This window comes from Loxodonta africana, chromosome 3 (genome assembly GCF_030014295.1).
Source record: "Loxodonta africana isolate mLoxAfr1 chromosome 3, mLoxAfr1.hap2, whole genome shotgun sequence".
NCBI classification, from domain to species: Eukaryota; Metazoa; Chordata; class Mammalia; order Proboscidea; family Elephantidae; genus Loxodonta; species Loxodonta africana.
In genome coordinates, this window is record NC_087344.1 from 88,269,574 (window position 1) to 88,290,767 (window position 21,194).

General features: G+C 38.8%; 2 protein-coding genes across 4 annotated transcripts in view; both read right to left on the reverse strand.

The window, feature by feature from the left end:
• FAF1 (Fas associated factor 1) overlaps positions 1–21,194 on the reverse strand; it is a 620,612-nt gene that overhangs the window by 113,950 nt on the left and 485,468 nt on the right. The window lies entirely within an intron of this gene.
• LOC104846014 (ferritin heavy chain-like) lies at positions 220–21,151 on the reverse strand. Its single transcript, XM_064281942.1, has one exon. The coding sequence runs from the start codon at positions 21,134–21,136 to the stop codon at positions 20,585–20,587; it is 552 nt and encodes a 183-aa protein (XP_064138012.1). The 5' UTR covers positions 21,137–21,151; the 3' UTR covers positions 220–20,584.

A 21,194-nucleotide genomic window follows, 5' to 3' on the forward strand; every position in this document is an offset into this window, starting at 1 on the left:
TATCCTTGTTTCTAAGGAACATGCTGGTTGTACTTCTTGTAAGACTCATTTGTTTGTCCTTCTGGCAGGGCCACAGTATACTCAACAATCTTTGCCAACACCACAGTTTGAATGCATCAATTCTTCTATCTTCCTTTTTCATTGTCTGCTTTTGTACGCATACAAGGCTATTGAAAAGACCATGGTTTGAGTCAGGTACATCTTAGTCGTCAAAGTGACATCTGTGCTTTTTAAAACTTTAAAGGGTTTTTTTTTTTTTTTTTACAGCAGATTTGCCCAATGTAGTATGTCATTTGATTTCTTGACTGTTGCTTCCAAGGACATTGCCTGTTAATCAAAGTAGAGTGACACCGTTGACACCTTCAATTTCTTCTCCATTTATCATGATATTATTTGTTGGTCCAGTTATGAGGACTTTTGTTTTCTTCATGTTTATGTAATCTATACTGAAGGTTGTAGTCTTTGATCTTCATCGGTAAGTACTTCAAGTCATCTTCATTTTCAGCAAGCAAGATGTGTCATCTGCATACCACAGGTTGTTAGTAAGTCTTCCTCCAGTCCTGAGGTGACATTCTTCTTCAAATAGTCCAGCTTCTCAGATTGTTTGTTCAGTATACAGACTGAATAAGTAAGGTGAAAGGATAAAACCCTGCCACATACCTTTTCCAATTTTAAACCATGTAGTAGTATCCCCTTGTTCTGTCTGAACTACTGCCTCTTGGTCTATGTACAAGTTCTGCATGAGCACAATTAAGTGTTCTGGAATTCCTATTCTCTGTAATGTTATCCATAATCTGTTATGATCCACATAGTTGAATGCCTTTGTGTAATCGATAAAACACAGGTAAACATTTTTCTGGTATTCTCTGCTCTTGGTGAAGATGCATCTAGCATCAGCAATGATATCACTTGTTTGATGTCCTCATCTGAATCCGAGTTTACCTTCTAGCAGTTCCCTATTTATGTATGGCTGGAGTTGTTTTTGAATTATCTTCAGCAAATGTTTTGTCTTTTCAAGAATATCATGTAAAGGAATTATACAGTATTTAACCCTTAGAGCTGGCTTCTTTTACTAAGCATAATCCTTTGTGATGTATACCAATTGTTACATTTACACATAATTTGTTCCTTTTTATTGCTGAGTTGTATTCCAAGGCTTGGATGTAACAGTTTACTTATCCATTCACCCTCTGAAGGACATCTGGGTTATATTCAGTTTTGGCAATTATGAATACAGCTTCTACGAACATTTGTGTACGGGCTTTTGTGTGAACACAATTTTTCATTTTTCTAGGGTAATAGCTAGCAGTGGGACTGCTGGACGCATAGTAAGTGTATGCTAAACTTTATGAGAGTCAAACTATTTTCCAGAATGGCTGAGCCATTTTGCATTGCCATTTAGTTGCTCTCCATCAGGCACCTTAGTGTTCTGTCTCCTAACTTGAGGGCAATAAGCATTCCTAATCCAAGCCTCTAAAGCTGTGCAAAACTGTAACGAGTATGTCAGCACACAAGCAGTGAACTGCTTCAATAGAACACAACAATGGGCAGCTGAGAATCCCAAAAGCAAATCCTTTATTAAGTTTTTCTAGTCTACTAAGATTTTCTCTAGGTTCTTTTCCTAGATATGGCCAGATATAAAATAAAAACAAAACTTCTAAAAACAAAACAAAACAAAAATTAGAAGCGTGGAATGTGGAGAATCATTCCTTCTTTGCCTTTACTAACCTGGTGTGCTTTATGCCAAAAATGGACTGCAGAGATAAGATGAGTATAGTGGGAAATGGGAGGCATAAATGGCTATTGTTGAAATGATGCATCATATCTGAAATTAGAATCTTTCTGCCTAAGTTCCAAGAAACCAAACCAAGCCCACTGCCGTCGATTCCAACTCACAGTGACCCTATAGGACAGAGCAGAACTGCCCCATAGAGTTTCCAAGGAGTGCCTGGTAGATTCAAACTGCCAACCTTTTGGTTAGCAGGTGTAGCACTTAACTGCTATGCCACCAAGGTCTAACCAAGTAGTCCTCATTTAATTGTGATGTGTGTCTCTTTTAACTGATGGTGTATTCTTCCAGTAAAAGTACCCTTCTTTCTCCTAGAAGATACTTCTCCACAAGTCTACCTGTCATATACAAACTTTTCAGCTTAAAGGGTTTTACCCTGATAAGGCCTTTCTAACTCTGTTAGGCAGATTTAACACCCTGCATATACCTCCACGGAAACCCTGCTGGCGTAGTGGTTAAGTGCTACGGCTGTTAACCAAAGGCTCAGCAGTTCGAATCTGCCAGGCGCTCCTTGGAAACTCTACGGGGCAGTTCTACTCTGTCCTATAGGGTCACTATGAGTCAGAATTGACTCGATGGCAATGTTTTTTTTTTTTTTTTAATATACCTCCATCATAGAAATCATGTTATTATACTAGAATCTTTCATTTGCAGTCTCTGAACATCTCATGAACTGTATCATCTCCTACCACCCAGTGGTTAGCTCAGTGTTGGCATATAAAATCTGTTGCCATCAAGTCGACTCTGACTCAATGGCGACCCTATAGGACACAGTAGGACTGCCCCATAGCGTTTCCAAGGAGCAGCTGATGGATTCAAACTGCTGACCTTTTGGTTAGCAGCCTGAGCTCTTAACCACTGAGCCACCGGGACCCTGTGTTGCCACCAGGACCCTTAATAAAAACGTGTCAGTTTAGTGGTCAAACAAATGAATTAAAGGTGGTTTGCCTTGTGTACTCCTATGCATTATCCTTTAAAACTCAAATATTTTCTCCACTAAGAAGTCTTTGTGCTACCTCTGCTCCGTGTACCTACTGCCATTGCTGTGTTCCCGTAAAAAGAAAGTCTTTTTACTATGCTGTAATTATCTGCTTGCTAGGGTGATGGGTAATTAGATACTATAACCAGAGTCAGGGAAAATTTGTAACTGGAGGAAACGTGTCAGAGGATTCTAAGAACCCCCCATGAGAGGCAAAAAATCAGAGAAAAGTAATTTGGAGAAGGAAAGATGACCTGTTAAAAATACTAATGAAGACAATCGAATCTCTCCTATTTTTCTACACACATTCTCTACTTCATATGAACTGGACCAACATGGCTTGAACTTCTTTACACTATTTCTTTGCTCTTATTTTCCCCACATTATAATCTTCTCTCCTCTGACTTGTGCACCTGCAAATTGTACTGTTATTTCCAGTATCAGATAAACTTTTACCTCATCAGAGTAGACCCTCCTGACTTCAAGGATCACTCCTTCTGAACTCTAGCTCCTATAGCACTTTATTGTTCTAGGGATATTTTTGTAAGGATATGCTTTGGCTCTTCAAATTTAGATAGTAAGTTACTTAAAGAATAGAACTGTCCCTCCCAATTTTTTCTTTAATCTACCCAGAAAGAACCAGTAGTAGAGCTCTACAATCTGGTAGCAAACTCATTCAAAGGAAAGGTAGAATGCACATGAAAAAGTATTTTTAGCCCCCCAAATTCCTTTTCACAAACATTGCCATGTAAGGACCAGTGGGAAAGAAAAATCAGCGAGAGATATGGCTGTCCCCAAAGATAGAGATTTAAGTTAATGTATCATTTAAGACATGAATAATTTTTCTAATTCTCTTTAAAGGATTTGCCTTCAGAAAGTTTGATTTAACATCTTCTGTAGATGCCTGACAGGTTCATGACACTGGGAAAGTCCAACAGCCACTTGAGAAGACTTTAGAACAAGTAGGTTTTAATTTTTATTTGGAAAACATTAAGATAGCTACTTTTTAAAACAACAGTACATAAAAGAAAATACAATAACCAGATATATTACCCCCAAAGCCAGTCAATATTGTGTAACTAGAAAAATAAACATACTTCGTTAGGCCCTACTGTCACTGAAAATAAGAAGTGGATAGGCTGGGCCAGATGTGTAACAATAAATGCTTTTATAGTAATACATGTTGACAGCCCAAATAAAAAAAGAATGCATTGCTGAGATATCATCAATTTTGTTCTGTCATTACATGGCAGCTCCACCCAGTCTAAGCTTGTCAAAAAGTGTTACTGTAATCCATGAAGAAGTCTCTACCTCAGGCAAAAGAGAGAAAAATGTGGAAGGCTAGCTCTGAACAGGTGCGTTGAATGCTAATGCTAATGCTGAGTCTCCAATCTCTTTACATTAGTTTCATACATGACAAATTATTAACTTCTACTCTGAGATGGCAGGCATGGACGCACTGATCCATCAGCAGGCACTTTAAAAGCAACAAGTGTAAATAAAGAGGGTGTGGATATGACTTTTTAGCAGTATTATTCATGCAGAAAAGTAGACAGTTATGACAAATTTCCTTATTCTACTCAAGGGAATATAATATTTGGGCGTCTGAGAGTGTCTGACTTACTCTCCAGGTCAGCCTGTTCTGATTCTATCTAATCTCAATAGCAGCTTCAGTTTATCCCAAGAATCTTCAATGTAACTGCAGCTTAGCTTTAGAAGGGAAGGTGACATATGAAAATCACATAAATGTGTACTCTGGCTTTGATATAGAAGTGTGACCTTGGGCAAATTACTTAGCCCAAGTAATTAATCTCAGTTTCTTCCTCAATAAAATGGGGATAATAATAACTATCTCACAGGGTTATCATAAAAACCAGAAGAGATCATATACAGAAAGTATCTAACACAGTGCTTGGCACTAGCAGATACTCAACACATGGTTGTTCTTTTTTTTAAGGTGAGTTGAAGAATGGACATCCTTGTTTTCCTAAGAGATGAAAGTTGAGAATTTAATGCAGCTACTTTTAAAATTGGGTGGTCCAAATGGTTAAACACTCAATTACTAGCCAAAATGTTGGTGTTTTGAACCCATCTATAAGCACCTCTGAAGACAGCCCTGGCGATCTGTTTCCAGAAGGTCACAGCCTTGGAAATCCAATGCAGCAGTTGTACTCTGCACACAATCGGTGGCCATGAGCTGGAAAGGATTCAATGGCAACTAACAAAAACAACAGTACGTAAAAGAAAATACAGTAACTAGATATAGTACAATATAGTACAACCAAAGCCAGTAAGAAACTGCTCAGACTAAAAATCAGGAAGGCAGAGCTTGAATCCTTTCCACTTTGTTAGTTCTCAGGAGTGTCTAAGAAGTACTGAGCCCAAGAATCAACAATCTCTCATATTGCTGGCCCACAGCAATGTCTCGCTTTTCTCCACTGAAAAGGACCGAATGGTCTCTATGTATTGTGTATGCCATTTTCTTAACTTTTCACATTATGTCTTGACCCTTCAATTTTGCTCGTTGTTAGGTGCCATTGAGTCGCTTCCGACTCACAGGGACCCTATCCACAACAGAACGAAACACTGCGCGGTTCTGTGCCATCCTCACAATCATTGCTATGCTTAAGCCCACTGTTGCAGCCACTGTGTCAATCTGTCTAACTGAGGGTCCTCCTCTTTTTGGCCAACCCTCCACTTTATCAAGCATAATGTCCTTCTCCAGGGATTGATCCCTCCTGACAACATGTCCAAAGTATGTGAGGCACAGTCTCGCCATCCTTGCTTCCAAGGAGCATTCTGGCTGTACTTCTTCCAAGACAGATTTGTTCTTTCTTTTGGCAACCATGGTATGTCAATATTCTTCACCCACATCACAATTCAAAGCATCGATTCTTTTTCGGTCTTTCTTATTCATTGTCCAGCTTTCGCATGCATATAAGGCAACTGAAAACACCATGGCTTGGGTCAGGCACATCTTATTCTTCAAGGTGACATCCTTGCTTTTGATCACTTTAAAGAGATCACTTGCAGTTGATTTGCCCAATGCAATGAGTCTTTTGATTTCTTGACTGCTGCTGTCATGGGTGTTGACTATGGATCCAAGCAAAACGAAATCCTTGACAACTTCAATGTTTTCGCCCTTTATCATGATACTGCTTATTAGTCCAGTTGTGAGGATTTTTGTTTTATTTTGCGGTGTAATCACACTGAAGGCTGTGGTCTTTGATCTCCATCAGTAAGTGCTTCAAGTCCTCTTCACTTTCAGCAAGCTAGGTTGTGTCATCTGCATAACGCAGGCTGTTAATAAATCTTCCTCCAATTCTGATGCCACATACGTCTTCATATAGTCCAGTTTCTTGGATTATTTGCTCAGCAGACAGATTGAATAGCTATGGTGAAAGGATACAATCCTAATATACATCTTTCCTAACTTTAAACCATGCAGTATCCTATTCAAATGACTGCCTCTTGATTCATGTACAGATTCTTCATGAGTACAATTAAGTGTTGTGGAACTCCTATTCTTCGCAATGCCATCCATAATCTTTTAAGATTCACACAGTTGAATGCCTTAGCACAGTCATAACACAGGTAAACATTTTTCTGGTATTCTCTGCTTTCAGCCATGATCCATCTGACATCAGCAATAATATCCCTGGTTCACGTACTCTTCTAAATCCAGCTTGAATTTCTGGCAGTTCCCTGTGGATATACTGCTGCAGCTGCTTTTGAATGATCTTCAGCAGAATTTCACTTGCATGTCACGTTAATGATATTGTTTGATAATTTCCACATTTGTTGGATCACCTTTCTTGGGAATAGGCATAAATACGGATTTCTTCAGTCAGTTGGCCAGGTAGCTGTCTTCCAAATTTCTTGGCATAGGACAATGAGCACTTCCAGTGCTGCACCCATTTGTTGAAACATCTCAGTTGGTATTCCCTCAATTCCCAGAGCCTTGTTTTTCGCCAATGCCGTCAGTGCAACTTGGACTTCTTCCTTCAGTACCATTGGTTCCTGATCATATGTTACCTTCTGAGATGGTTGAACATTGACCAATTCTTTTTGGTATAGTGACTCTGTGTATTCCTTTCATCTTCTTTTCATGCTTTCAGTGTCGTTTAATATTTTCCCTGTAGAATCCTTCAGTATTTCAAGCTAAGGCTTGAATTTTTTCTTTAGTTCTTTCACCTTGAGAAATGCTGAGCATGTTCTTCCCCTTTGGTTTTCTATCTTCAGGTCTTTGCATGTGTCGTCATAATACTTTACTTTGTCGTCTCAAGCCACCCTTTGAAATTTTCTGTTCAGCTCTTTTACTTCCTCATTTTTTCCTTTTGCTTTAGCCACTTGATGTTCAAGAGCAAGTTTCACAGCCTCTTCTGACATCCAGTTAGGTCTTTTCTTTCTCTCCTGCCTTTTTAATGACCTCTTGCTTTCTTCATGTATGATGTCATTGATGTCATTCCACAACTTGTCTGGTCTTCGGTCATTAGTGTTCAATGCGTCAAATCTATTCTTGAGACAGTCTCTATATTTGGGTGGGATATACTCAAGGTTGTACTTTGGCTCTCATTGTCTTCAGTTTCAACTTGAACTTGCATATGAGTAATTGATGGTCTGATCCGCAGTTGGCCCTTGGTCCTGTTCTGACTGATGATATTGAGCTTTTCCATCGTCTCTTTCCACAGAGGTAGTTGATTTGATTCCTGTGAATTCCATCTGGTGAGGTCCATGCATATAAAAAAAGAAATTTTTTTTTTTTTGCATATAGTCGCCATTTATGTTGGTGAAAAAAGGTATTTGCAATGAAGAAGTAGCTGGTCTTGCAAAATTCTAATACGCGATCTCTGGCATCGTTTCTATCACCAAGGCCATATTTTCCAACTAATGATCCTTCTTGTTTCCAAATTGCCCATTCCATTGAACAGTAATTACCAGCGCATCCTAATTACAAGTTTCATCAATTTCAGACTGCAGAAGTTGATAAAAATTTTCAATTTCTTCATCTTCGGCCTTAGTGGTTGGTGCATAAATATGAACAAAAGTCATATTAACTGGTCTTCCTTGTAGGCATATAGATATTATCCTTTCATTGACAGTTTTTCACTTTAGGACAGATGTTGAATTGTTCCTTTTAACGACGAATGCAATGCCATTGCTCTTCAAGTTGCCATTCCTGGCAGAGTAGACCAGATGATTGTCTGATTCAAAATGACAAATACTAGTTCATTTCGGCTCACTAATGCCTAGGATATCGATCTTTATGTGTTCCATTTTTGGAAATTGTCAAAAATGAAATGGAATGCATAGAGATCAATCTTACTATAAGAGTCTAAAAGCGAAAACCATGTAATCCTGAACAAATAGTAGACAGAAGACCAAGTTCAAGTCCTTCACTAGATGTGGACTTTAGGCAAATCTCTTAAATTCTCTAAGATCAGCTTCCTTACCTTTAATACAATTTATAATCACATTACAATAAAACCTGCGAAAGCCAGAACCTGTGTAAGGCAGAAACCTGTCAGAGAAGGAAACCTCAAATATTTTCCACTAAATAGAGAGTGACAGAAAAGCAGTGACTGCACTCTGTCAAAGGGGGAAAAATGTGTGAGATCCAGGTTTCACTGTATAGGGCCCTTAAGAGGTTCCAATGAGAGAAAGAACATGGAATACTTTGTATATAGTTACAGGTATTACTATGCCTGCTGTTTGTCTTTCTGACAACATGTAGCAAAAGGGTACACGTGTAACAGGAGCCTAATAAAGAACCAGGGAATCAGGAAATGAAGATAAACCGTAAAACTATAATTTGTTGAGGATGACCATGAGGTGTATGTATGTGAGTATGATACTAAGAGTAATGTTCCCTGATCGGATCTGAAGAAATCAGAGCAAGGACACAGGGCAGGAAAAGGCTTAAAGATTTGGCAAAGATGAAAGACTTTCAGATCATTCCTAATCTCCTCTAAATAGATTAAATATTTGACGCAGTAATAACTAGGAAATAATCAGCCTCACCACTTTGAGATTTTAAGTATAAGGGAACCTGAGCTCAGGAGGAAGAATTAGGTAGAATGATGAGAAAAAGTAAAAATGTGTTATAATTACATGAGGGGTTTTGGTTTTCTCAATTTGTTATGCTCAGCGGCTCTGTTGTTGTTAATGCTATTACAGTATTGATACTATCATACTGCCTCCCAGGCATTATTTTCCCAAATTGGTAAGAAAACTGAAACCTGTGCTCTTGGATAACTCATGAACTTTTCTAAGTTTTCATTTTCTCACCAAATGGGATAATAGTATCCGAGAGGCAGGTGTAATTTGGCAAAAAGAGCATGGCTCTGACTGGCTCATCTAATTACTTCTTTGTACCTCAGCTTCAACACTGATAAAATGGGGAGAATACTACCCTCTTCATAGGGCTGATTATAAGATTAAATCCTCTAGAGTGTAAACTGCTTAAGGACAAAAATTGCATTATATTTAGTGTATCCTCAGAGTCAAGAGGACAAATGTGGGTAATTTTAGGCAAATAACAAATAACCAATTTTAGGTAAATTTCTAAGAACATAATTTTTTTTTTTTTAACTTTTTTCAAGTGAACGTTTACAAATCCAATCAGTCTGTCACATATAAGTTTACATACATCTTACTCCGTACTCCCACTTGCTCTCCTCCTAATGAGTCAGCCCTTTCAGTCTCTCCTTTCGTGACAATTTTGCCAGCTTCCCTCTCTCTCTATCCTCCCATCCCCCCTCCAGACAAGAGATCCCAACACAATCTCAAGTGTCCACCTGATACAATTAGCTCACTCTTCATCAGCATCTCTCTCCCACCCACTGACCAGTCCCTTTCATGTCTGATGAGTTGTCTTCCGGGATGGTTCCTGTCCTGTGCCAACAGAAGGTCTGGGGACCATGGCTGCCGGGATTCCTCTAGTCTCAGTCAGACCATTAAGTATGGTCTTTTTATGAGAATTTGGGGTCTGCATCCCACTGATCTCCTGCTCCCTCAGGGGTTCTCTGTTGTGCTCCCTGTCAGGGCAGTCATCGATTGTGGCCGGGCACCAACTAGTTCTTCTGGTCTCAGGATGATGTAGGTCTCTGGTTCATGCGGCCCTTTCTGTCTCTTGGGCTCTTAGTTGTCGTGTGACCTTGGTGTTCTTCATTCTCCTTTGCTCCAGGTGGGTTGAGACCAAATGATGCATCTTAGATGGCCGCTTGTTAGCATTTAAGACCCCAGATGCCACATTTCAAAGTGGGATGCAGAATGTTTTCATAATAGAATTATTTTGCCAATTGACTTAGAAGTCCCCTCAAACCATGGTCCCCAGACCCCCGCCCTTGCTCTGCTGACCTCTGAAGCATTCATTTTATCCCGGAAACTTCTTTGCTTTTGGTCCAGTCCAATTAAGCTGACCTTCCATGTATTGAGTGTTGTCCTTCCCTTCACCTAAAGCAGTTCTTATCTACTAATTAATCAATAAAAAACCCTCTCCCTCCCTCCCCCCCTTTTAACCACAAAAGTATGTGTTCTTCTCAGTTTTTACCATTTCTCAAGATCTTATAATAGTGGTCTTATACAATATTTGTCCTTCTGCCTCTGACTAATTTTGCTCAGCATAATGCCTTCCAGGTTCCTCCATGTTATGAAATAAGAACATAATTTTTAAGATAATAAAAATAACCATAACATTTAATAATAACAACAGTTTATTATCAGTTAGAAGGTAATTGATATTGTTTGCAATATTTTGCCAAGGTTATTCATATCCAATTTGATGATTTCTAGCTTGAGCTATAGGTTAGTTTTTATTCTATTTCTTTTATTGCTAATAAATTTAAAAAACCTAATTAGAGATCACAAAAATGGAAGCAAATGCTTGTTGGCTCTTTCAGGTATGTCTGAATATTTGGATCAAACATGGGCTCAAATTATGAGGAGAGTTCTCATTAAAGGCTAGTTTAAGTTCTGTCAGACTCGAAATCAATGAGTTTACCACATTCAGAAGTTTAAAGGTTGACTACTTTGGTTGTTTTTGCTCTAGAAAGTATTTCTTTATGCTCTGTTGCCGTCTTTGTTTGGGGGTTAGAAATATCCTCTATTGTTGCTGTTAGTTGCTGCTGAGTTGATTCCAGCTCCCGGTGTGTGTGTGCAGAGTAGAACTGCTCCACAGGGTTTTCAAAGCTGTAACCTTTCAGAAGCAGATGTCTTCTGAGGCGTCTCTGAGTGGGTTCAAACCACCAACCTTTTGGCTAGTAGTTGCATGCTTAACTGTTTGTACCACTGAGGGACTCTATGTCCTTTATTTCATATCACCAATTTCTTTAACTGATGAAGAAAATTATAAAGTGTTTGGAAAGAATCAATCTCTTGATAATTAAAGCCATATGCAACCACAGTTCATTTTTTTCTTAAAAAAAAAAACCTTGATTTTATTCTCGAAATTAAAATCTATGATAACTTTAGCTCTGATATAACAGGTTTAGGATACTCAAGAATACCCGAGCAATATGTGGAATGACACTCAAGTGCAATCTTTTTCATTTGAATATAGCCACGATTTTCCTTGCTAAACTTAGTTTTTTATCAGTACTGATTTTGCCTCTTTTCTAATTCACAACATGCAAAATAACCATTAACTAAGCAAAAAATTTCTTTTGAAACATACGTTTATTTATTTATCGTGCTTTAAGTGGAAGTTTACAAATCAAGTCAGTATACCTTGCTATGTACTCCTAGCTGCTCTTCCCCTAATGAGACAGCACATTCCTTCTCTCTACCCTCTATTGCCCATGTCCATTTAGCCAGCTTCTGACCCCCTCTGCCTTCTCATCTCGCCTCCAGACAGGAGTTGCCCACATAGTCTCATGAGTCTATTTGAGCCAAGGAGCTTACTTCTCACCAGTATCACTGTCTATCTTATAGTCCAGTCCAATCCCTGTCTGAATAGATGGCTTCAGGAATGGTTCCAGTCTTGGGCTAACAAAGGGTCCCTCTAGTCTCAGTGAGACCATTAAGTGTGGTCTTTTTATGAGGATTTGAGATCTGTATCCCACTGTTCTCCTGCTCCATCAGGGATTCTCTGTTGCGTTCCTTGTCAGGGCAGTCATCGGTGGTAGCCGGGCACCACCTAGTTCTTCTGGTCTCAGGCTGATGTAGTCTCTGGTTTATGTGGCCCTTTCTGTTTCTTGGGCTCATCTTTATCATATGTCTTTGGTGTTCTTCATTCTCCCTTGCTGCAGGTGCTTGCTGGCGTTTAAGACCCCAGACGCCTCTCACCAAAGTGGGATGCAGAATGTTTTTTTAATACATTTTATACATTTCTTATTGATAAAAATAACGAAGATACAGTGCCTGGCTACCACTACCAACCATTCTGATTAGGGGCACAATAGATGGACCCAGATAGAAGGGGAGGAAAATGCCAAATGGAACCCAAGTACTTAAAAAAGTCCAGACTTACTTGACCAGTTGAGACTAGAGGACTCCCTGATACTATCACCCGGAGAGACTCCTTAAACCTTGAATGGGAAATATCCCCTAAGGTCACCTTTTAGCAAAATAACAGATTGGCATACAAAATAAAGGATATTACCTGTGTGTACCATGCTCCATTAAAAAACTGTCTATATGTCCTGATGGAGCAGGAGAAAAGTGGGGTGCAGAACTCAAATTCCAGTAAAAAAAACAAACCAGACTTAATGGTCTGGCTGAGACTGGAGGGACCCTAGAGAACTTGGCCCCCAGACTCTCGGTTAGCCCAAAACTAAAATCATTCCCAAAGCCAACTCTTCAGACAAAGATTAGACTGGACTATAAGATATAAAATGATACTGGTGAGAAGTGTGCTTCTTAGCTCAAGTAGACACATGAGACTAAGTCGGCAGCTCCCGTCTGAAGGGAAGATAAAAAGGTAGAAGGGGACAGGAGCTGGTTGAATGGACATGGGAAATACAGGGTGGAGAGGAAGAGTGTGTTGTCACATTATAGGGAAAGTAACTAGGGTCACATAACAATGTGTGTATAAGTTTTTGTATGAGGAATCCACTTGAATTGTAAACTTTCACTTAAAGCACAATTAACAAAACAAAAAAATCTACATGAGACCAAAAAGTCAACAATTACTTTAAAACAAAGATGAGAAGAGGGCAGACACTAGAGTACTGAAAATGGAACAACCAGAATGCAATTAAAGAGAATGTTGACACATTGTGAAAAATGTAGTCAATGTCACTGAACAATTTGTGTAGAAATCGTCAAATGGGAACTAATTTGCTGTATCAACATTCACCAAAAGCACACTATTAAAAAAAAAAAAAGATTGAAGAGGAGTACTTCCACCTCTTACACACATACAGCACATATGCCATGAACTGATTCTTACTTTGCACACATTAGTGGTTTCATCTAACTGTAAAGCAACATATATCTAGTAGTACACACAATACAATCATTGCTCTTCCACAGACCATCCCTTACCATCGCATGTCATCCAACAGCTGAATCAGTTTTTCTAAGAACTCATCCTGCTATCTCTTTTGAGCATTAACTTTTTGTTGTTAACTTCGTGACCAGTTTTACGAGTTTCTTGGCAGTAGTAGGGCTTACATTCATTTTTACCTCAAATAATGTAAATGATTTCTACTCTGTGGCTCTCTGGTTTAGTGTCTTCGCTGCCTTTAGCAATAAGATTATTATTTTTTTCTTTTTTAGTGAAAAGCATTCTTTTCTTGTTCTGATGTATCAGGTCATTGAGCTTTGCTTAATAATGAAACAAAAAATTTGAGGGTATCATGCCTTCATAATGGAAATACTGGCACTGGAAGTAAGTAGATTTCTGTCTTATATAATATATATAATTAGTCACTTCCTAATCAAAATTTTCTTTTATTACAACTAGTGTGAAATCATCACAATTGGAGTTACCTGTCTTGGCATCTTCTATACTAGCACTGGAGTTTTCTTTAAATTATTTATACTAATTTGAACTAGGCTGAACTATGTTATACTGATTTTAATGTGCTACATATTATACTGTTTTCATCATTACTTTTATGCTTCGATAAACTACTTTTGAGCCATGATCAATTCTGAGGAACTGTCAAGATAATTTAAGCATGGAACATTAACATGTGAATGGCAGGAAAGTACAGAAGTCAAAGTCAAAGGTCTCTGCTCTGTCAAGAGAAAACAACAAATGAAATCCTTGTTATATGTGAGCTGTCTATTAAAATGTAACAAATATAATGAATGAAATGGGATTTGGAAGGATACCATAATTAATCTTACATTTAAAAAAATATGAAATAAATTGGACAAAATTGATTTATTGCTTTTCCACACTAGTTGCCTGGGAGCCTTGGTAGATAGCTGGGTACTCCAGTAGTCCTTGAATCACAGTGAGAAACCATGTGCCCTAGAGACCAGGACCAGGGATGTAGCAGGAACCTGAAGAATGACTGTTATTATTTTAATTCTTATCTGTTCTCCCTGCCTCATAGCTTCCACTGCAAGAATGCAAGAGCCCTTCTGTGTGCTCTTGCTGCTATGCTGTGTTGCCTATATGCCTGGCTCACCCTGGCTAGGTGCTCCCTGAGCTTCATCCACTGGAGGATTTGATAGGCTTATTGGTCTTGCTGGGTTGTAAGCCCAAGGACTGTGTGTGTCTTGCTCACAGCTGTGTTCCTGGTACCCACATAATGTCTGATACATAATAGAAAGCTCAATAAATATTTATAAAATGAGTATACAAATTGAGATGAAAGAAATTATCTCCTGTGATCCGGGCCTAACTATGGAGAAAAGTCACTGGATAAAGAACTCTTTTTCTGAGCAGAAAGTATCTACAGAAAGGCATCTATCTGTGGTGTACTCAGCTATCAAGATAGTGCTCTAAACATTAAGTTAATGTAGTTAACCTTTTCTCCTAAAAGTTAATTTTGAGTGTTAGATTTCTGTGACTTGCATTTTCAGTAAAATTCTGATGTTTAAAAATATCACATTATTGTATCTAACATACAAATTCTTATATAGGTACATCACAGAGAAGTTTTCCTAATAAAACTTTTGACCAGTGAATAATCTGGATTGTTTCAGAAAGTGGTCTGAAAAAGATTCTTTTAAAGGTTGGTCTTTTTTGAAAGTTTTGCTTCAGCTCTTGGACAAAGAGATTGTTTTTGCTATTCTTTGCGTAGCTTGTCATGACTTATTCCTGTTTTAGAGAAAACAGCAAGAGATGTGAGAATCTGTATCCTGTTTGCCATTGTTAGCTCTGGAAAGAGACTGGACATGACAATGATGAGATATTAAACACAGAAAAGGAAAAGAAATAGAGTGCTGAAGACAGTAAGACCCAGGCTCAGGAAAAAATAAGTTACATGAAACAAACCACAAAGCCAACAATTTCCATTGGATATGCAAAAAACTGCCATGAGCTAATAAATATACCTTCTCTGTGCTATGAAAGTGTTGTTTCTAACTCCCAAGTCAGCCTAGAATATCCCTCTGGCATATTTTACTGTCGTTCCACCAATATATTCTTGTTTGTGTTGTTCTTTGGCGCTGCTGAGTTAGTTCCGACTCACAGTGACCCCACGTATAACAGAATGAAGCTTTGCTTGGTCTGGTGCCACCCTTACTATAGTAGGTATGTCTGAATCCATTTTACAGCCACTGCATCAATACATCTCGTTGCAGGTCTTCTTCTTTTTTGTTGACCCTCTACTTTACCAAGCATGATGTCCTTCTCCAGGGATTGGTCCCTCCTGATAACACGTCCAAAGTACATAAGATGAAGTCTTGCCATCCTCACTTCTAGGGAGCGTTCTGGCTGTACTTCTTCCAAGACAGAGGTGTTCATTCTTCTGGCAGTCTATGATATATTCAATATTGTTAGCCAACACCATAATTCAACTGCATCAGTTCTTCCTATTCAGTGTCCAGCTTTCACATGCATATGAGGCAAATGAAAATACCATGGCTTGAGTCAGGCGCACCTTAGTCCTCAAAGTGACATCTTTAGTTTTTAACACTCTAAAGAGGTCTTTTGCAGCAGATTTGCCCAATGCGATACAGTGTTTGATCTCCTGACTGATGCTTCCATGGGTGTTAACTGTGGATCCAAGTAAAACGGAATCTGTGACAACTTGAATCTTTCCTTTGTTTATCACGCTGTTGCTTATTAGTCCTGTTTTAAGGGTTTTTGTTTTCTTTATGTAATCCATACTAAAGACTGTAGTCTTTGATCTTCATCAGTGCTTCAAATTCTCTTTGCTCTCAGCAAGCAAGGTTGTGTCATCTGCATATCGTAGGTTGTTAATGAGTCTTCCTCCAGTCCTGATGCCCAGTTCTTCTTCATATAGTCTGGCTTCTCAGATTACTTGCTCAGCATACAGGTTGAATAAGTATGGTGAAAGTATACAACCCTGGTGCATGTTCTCCAATTTTAAACCATGCAGTATCTTCTTGTTCTGTTTGAATGACTGCCTCTTGGCCTATGTACAGATTCCACATGAACACAATTAAGAGTTCTGGGATTCCCATTCTTTGCAATGTTATAATTTGTTATGATCCACACAAAGAAATGTAACTGTCCTAATCTCTAGGATCTGGATTGTGACAATTTATTGGGCTACTGCTCAGATACAAGTTAACCACAGAGGTTAGGTTGGAGGAGAGTAATTTTCTCATGTAGGATAGATGATTCTAAATAAATTAGTGTTGAATGAAAGAAACAATAAATAGTTCAGAAACTAAGTATCATAAACTCTTGATTAGAGGATTCTAGATTACCCATGACTTAAAAAACAAAACCAAAACCCACTGCCCTCAATTCCGACTCACAGCGACCCTATAGGACAGAGTAGAACTGCCTGGTTGTTTGGAACCAAGCTTAAAGCAAAAAGAGATACTAAAACATGGTTACTGTTACATAGTAATACTTTTCTCCTCACTCCCCCTTTGCCAATAGCCCCTCATTACAGCAAAGAACCTCTCTGCCCCAAGGCCCTACCCCAGTGCTGTACACTTGGTAGATGATGAGTAAACATTTACAAGACCAAACTAACGCTATTAATGAAAATGTCTAAAAAGAAAAGTAGAAGTAGCTGTATCAAAAACAGAGGCTCACGTAATCTATGCTTACTTCCTCGTTAGAGTTGGGAGCAATCAGGGATATAAAGGTTAGTCCACTCTGGGCTACTGAAGAATGATAGGCAGTTTATTTAATAAAAGCTTTATACGTTATAGGTATCCCTGACTGCATTAATACAATGGAGCTATTGCAGTGCTTGATGTAACTTAACCAAAGATAAATTTCAATAAATTCAGACCTAGAAAGCCATCCTCCAAACATGTTCATTAATTTGATTTTAATTGCAAGCTTAAGATGAAGTCTTACTTGTAATTTTTTTTAATAAAGGTAAATTTACAATTACCAGGGACAGTGTTTCTTTGTCACATATTCAGCTGGTACCACATCATTATGATCTATGCATATTCCAAAAGAATGCTTTAAACCTAAAAAAGCTTTTCTTAGGAACTCCGCTTATGACCTCAATGACAACTTTCATGAAGACACTCTAAAAACACAGAGAAAACCTTACCTTTTGTAGTTAAATTTCAATTATATGGAGTCTTGGATTTTTCCTGTAACCCTCATATTAAATTTTGTGCTAAGTATTAAAGGAATTAAAGGAATTACAGGCAATTTCTTTAACAACGAATTACGTGGAACACAAGATGAAAGAATGAACAGGAATATGTATGCAAACACTGTGCATTCATATTATACAACATAATCTGTAAATCTGGTACTAATGAGACTCAAGATTTAAATGGCTGAAGAGTGTGTTTAGTGAATTATTGTCAATCAATCCCTCAATTTCAGGGTAAATGTAATCTTGAATAGCAACACACCTATTATTACAAATTCCTAACTAAGTACAGTACTTCGTTATTTCAAAATGTCACTGTCAATTTACAGAATCAGAGACAAACGTTTTTCACCATATACCCAATTGCCATTCCTTCAGAGTAAAGGAAACACTATTAAGAGAAATTACAAACAAGAGTTTTATAGCAATAAAATAAACCTTGTGAGCATTAAAACTCTAGTTACAGCACTACAAATTTTCATATTTGTTAATGTGGACCCATCAGTTTTTACACCATTATAATCGAGTATTATTTTTAAAGTCACATTATTTCATGTAAATCCTTCCAAGTATTAATTTATTTAATCATTCAACAAACATTTATTGAGAGCCTATTTTGTCCCAGGTATATAAAAAAAAAAAAAAAAATTTTTTTTTTTTTTTTTTTATACTGTCAGGGTTTAGAGTCACAAACATGACAAACATGAGTACAATATAGCTCTTTGCTCTTAACAAACTTACAGTCTACTGGGACACAGAAAAGTAAACACAGTGAAATACAATAGTACAGGGGTTATATTAAAATTGTTTACATGTTTCCCATTTGCAGTAACTAAAGGGTACTCTGTGTAAACCACTCATTATAATTACACCTGGAAACTTTTTTTGTCATTGCTGAGAAATCAAACTCTCCCTTATCTGTTTCATGGAAATCTTTTTTTTTTGTTATTGAAAACAAAATTAAAATGTATATCTTAAAAAAATCTGTGAACTTAATAACTTAAATTAACAACTAACATTTGCCCCACGTTTTAATCTTGAGGCTATTTTTCAAATACAGAAATGTCTTGATTGGTAAGATATTAATGATTACTTAAGATTATTTTCATGGCTCCTTACTAGTTGTGTACCTTGGGTAAACTCCTTAACCTTTTGACCCTCAGTTTTTTCATCAGAGTGCCAATCTGTGCTAGGCTATCTTCATTTGTCCCTCAAAACGCACACTCCACTTAGCTTTGTGCCTAGAAAGCCTCTCCTGCCTTCCAGCTTTTGGTTTGGTTTTATCTTTTTTGATTTTAAACCATGGAGTATCTCTGTTCTGTTTGAAAGACTACCTCTTAGTCTGTGTACAGGTTCTGCATGAGCACAATTAATTGTTCTGGAATTCCTATTCTTTGTAATGTTATCTATAATTTTTTTGTTTTTTAATAATTTTTATTGTGCTTTAAGTGAAAGTTTACAAATCAAGTCAGTCTCTCACACAAAAATCCATATACACCTTGCTACACACTCCCAATTACTCTGCCCCTATTGAGACAGCCTGCTCTCTCCCTCCACTCTCTCTTTTCGTGTCTGTTTCACCAGCTTCTAACCCCCTCCACCCTCTCATCTCCCCTCCAGGCAGGAGATGCCAACATAGTCTCAAGTGTCTACCTGATCCAAGAGGCTCACTCCTCACCAGCATCCCTCTCCAATCCATTGTCCAGTCCAATCCATGTCTGAAGAGTTGACTTCGGGAATGGTTCCTGTCCTGGGCCAACAGAAGGTCTGGGGGCCATGACCACCGGGATCCTTCTAGTCTCACTCAGACCATTAAGTCTGGTCTTATGAGAATTTGGGGTCTGCATCCCACTGCCCTCCTGCTCCCTCAGGGGTTCTCTGTTTTGCTCCCTGTCAGGGCAGTCATCGGTTGTAGCCAGACACCATCTGGTTCTTCTGGTCTCAGGATGATGTGGTTGCTGGTTCATGTGGCCCTTTCTGTCTCTTGGGCTCCTAATCACCTTGTGTCCTTGGCGTTCCTCATTCTCCTTTGATCCAGGTGGGTTGAGACCAATTGATGCCTCTTAGACGGCTGCTTGCTAGTGTTTAAGACCCCAGATGCCACTCTTCAAAGTGGGATGCAGAATGTTTTCTTAATAGATTTTATTATGCCAATTAACTTAGATGTCCCATGAAACCATGGTACCCAGACCCCTGCCCCTGCTACGCTGGCCTTTGAAGCATTCAGTTTATTCAGGAAACTTCTTTGCTTTTGGTTTAGTCCAATTGTGCTGACCTCCCCTGTATTGTGTGCTGTCTTTCCCTGCACCTAAAGTAGTTCTTATCTACTATCTAATCAGTGAATGCCCCCTCCCACCCTCCCTTCCTCCCCCTTCTTGTAACCACAAAAGAATGTTTTCATCTCAGTTTAAACTATTTCTTGAGTTCTTATAATAGTGGTCTTATACAATATTTGTCCTTTTGCAACTGACTGATTTCACTCAGCATCATGCTTTCCAGGTTCCTCCACGTTACGAAATGTTTCACAGATTCCCCACTGTTCTGTATCGATGCATAGTATTCCATTGTGTGAATATGCCATAATTTATTTATCCATTCATCCATTGATGCGCACCTTGGTTGCTTCCATGTTTTTGCTATTGTAAACACTTTTGCCATAAACATGGGTGTGCATATATCTGTTTATGTAAAGGCTCTTATTTCTCTAGGATATATTCCAAGGAGTGGGATTGCTGGATCCTATGGTAGTTCTATTTCTAGCTTTTTAAGGAAGCGCCAAATCGATTTCCAAAGTGGTTGTATCAATTGACATTCCCACCAGCAGTGTATAAGTGTTCCAATCTCTCCACAGCCTCTCCAACATTTATTGTGTTTTTTTTGATTAATGCCAGCCTTGTTGGAGTGAGATGAAATTTCATTGTCGTTTTGATCTGCATTTCTCTAATGGCTAATGATCGTGAACATTTCCTCGTATATCTGTTAGCTACCTGAATGTCTTCTTCTTTTTTTTTTGGGTACCAAATCACTTTATTTGAAGTACTTCAGTGGATGTTTTGGTACAATTTATAGAAAAGGTAAAGGTAAACCCAACATGCATATGCTGTCTTGGTGACCACGGAAGTCACCCCTGAAGCTGTGGGGGAGCCAGGCTAAAGCTTAGCTCTCTCCAGCACTGTCTCCCAGGGTGTGCTTGTCAAAGAGATACTCTGCCAGGCCAGATTGCAGGGCTCCCATCTTGTACAAATTGGTTATGTAGTCACCCAATTCTTTGATGGATTTCACCTGCTCATGTAGGTAATGAGACTCAATGAAGTCACACAAATGGGGGTCGTTCTTATCTGTGGCCAGTTTGTGCAGTTCCAGTAGTGACTGATTCACACTTTTTTCCAAGTTTAACGCACACTCCATTGCATTCACCCCGCTCTCCCAATCGTTACAGTCTGGTTTCTTGATATCCTGAAGGAAGATTTGGCCACCTCGTTGGTTCTGCAGCTTCATCAGTTTCTCAGCATGTTCCCTCTCCTCATGAGATTGGGGAAGAAAATATGTGGCAAAGTTCTTCAGAGCCACATCATCGCGGTCAAAGTAGTAAGACATGGACAGGTAGATGCAGGAGGCATAGAGCTCCAGGTTGATCTGGCCGTTGACGGCGGCCTCCAAGTCCTGATGGTAGTTCTGGCGCACCTGCGAGGTGGAAGCAGTCGTCATGGCGGCAGTTGAAGAGAGGCGGCGGCGTTTGAGGAGAGGCGGCGGAGGTGGCTGCGAG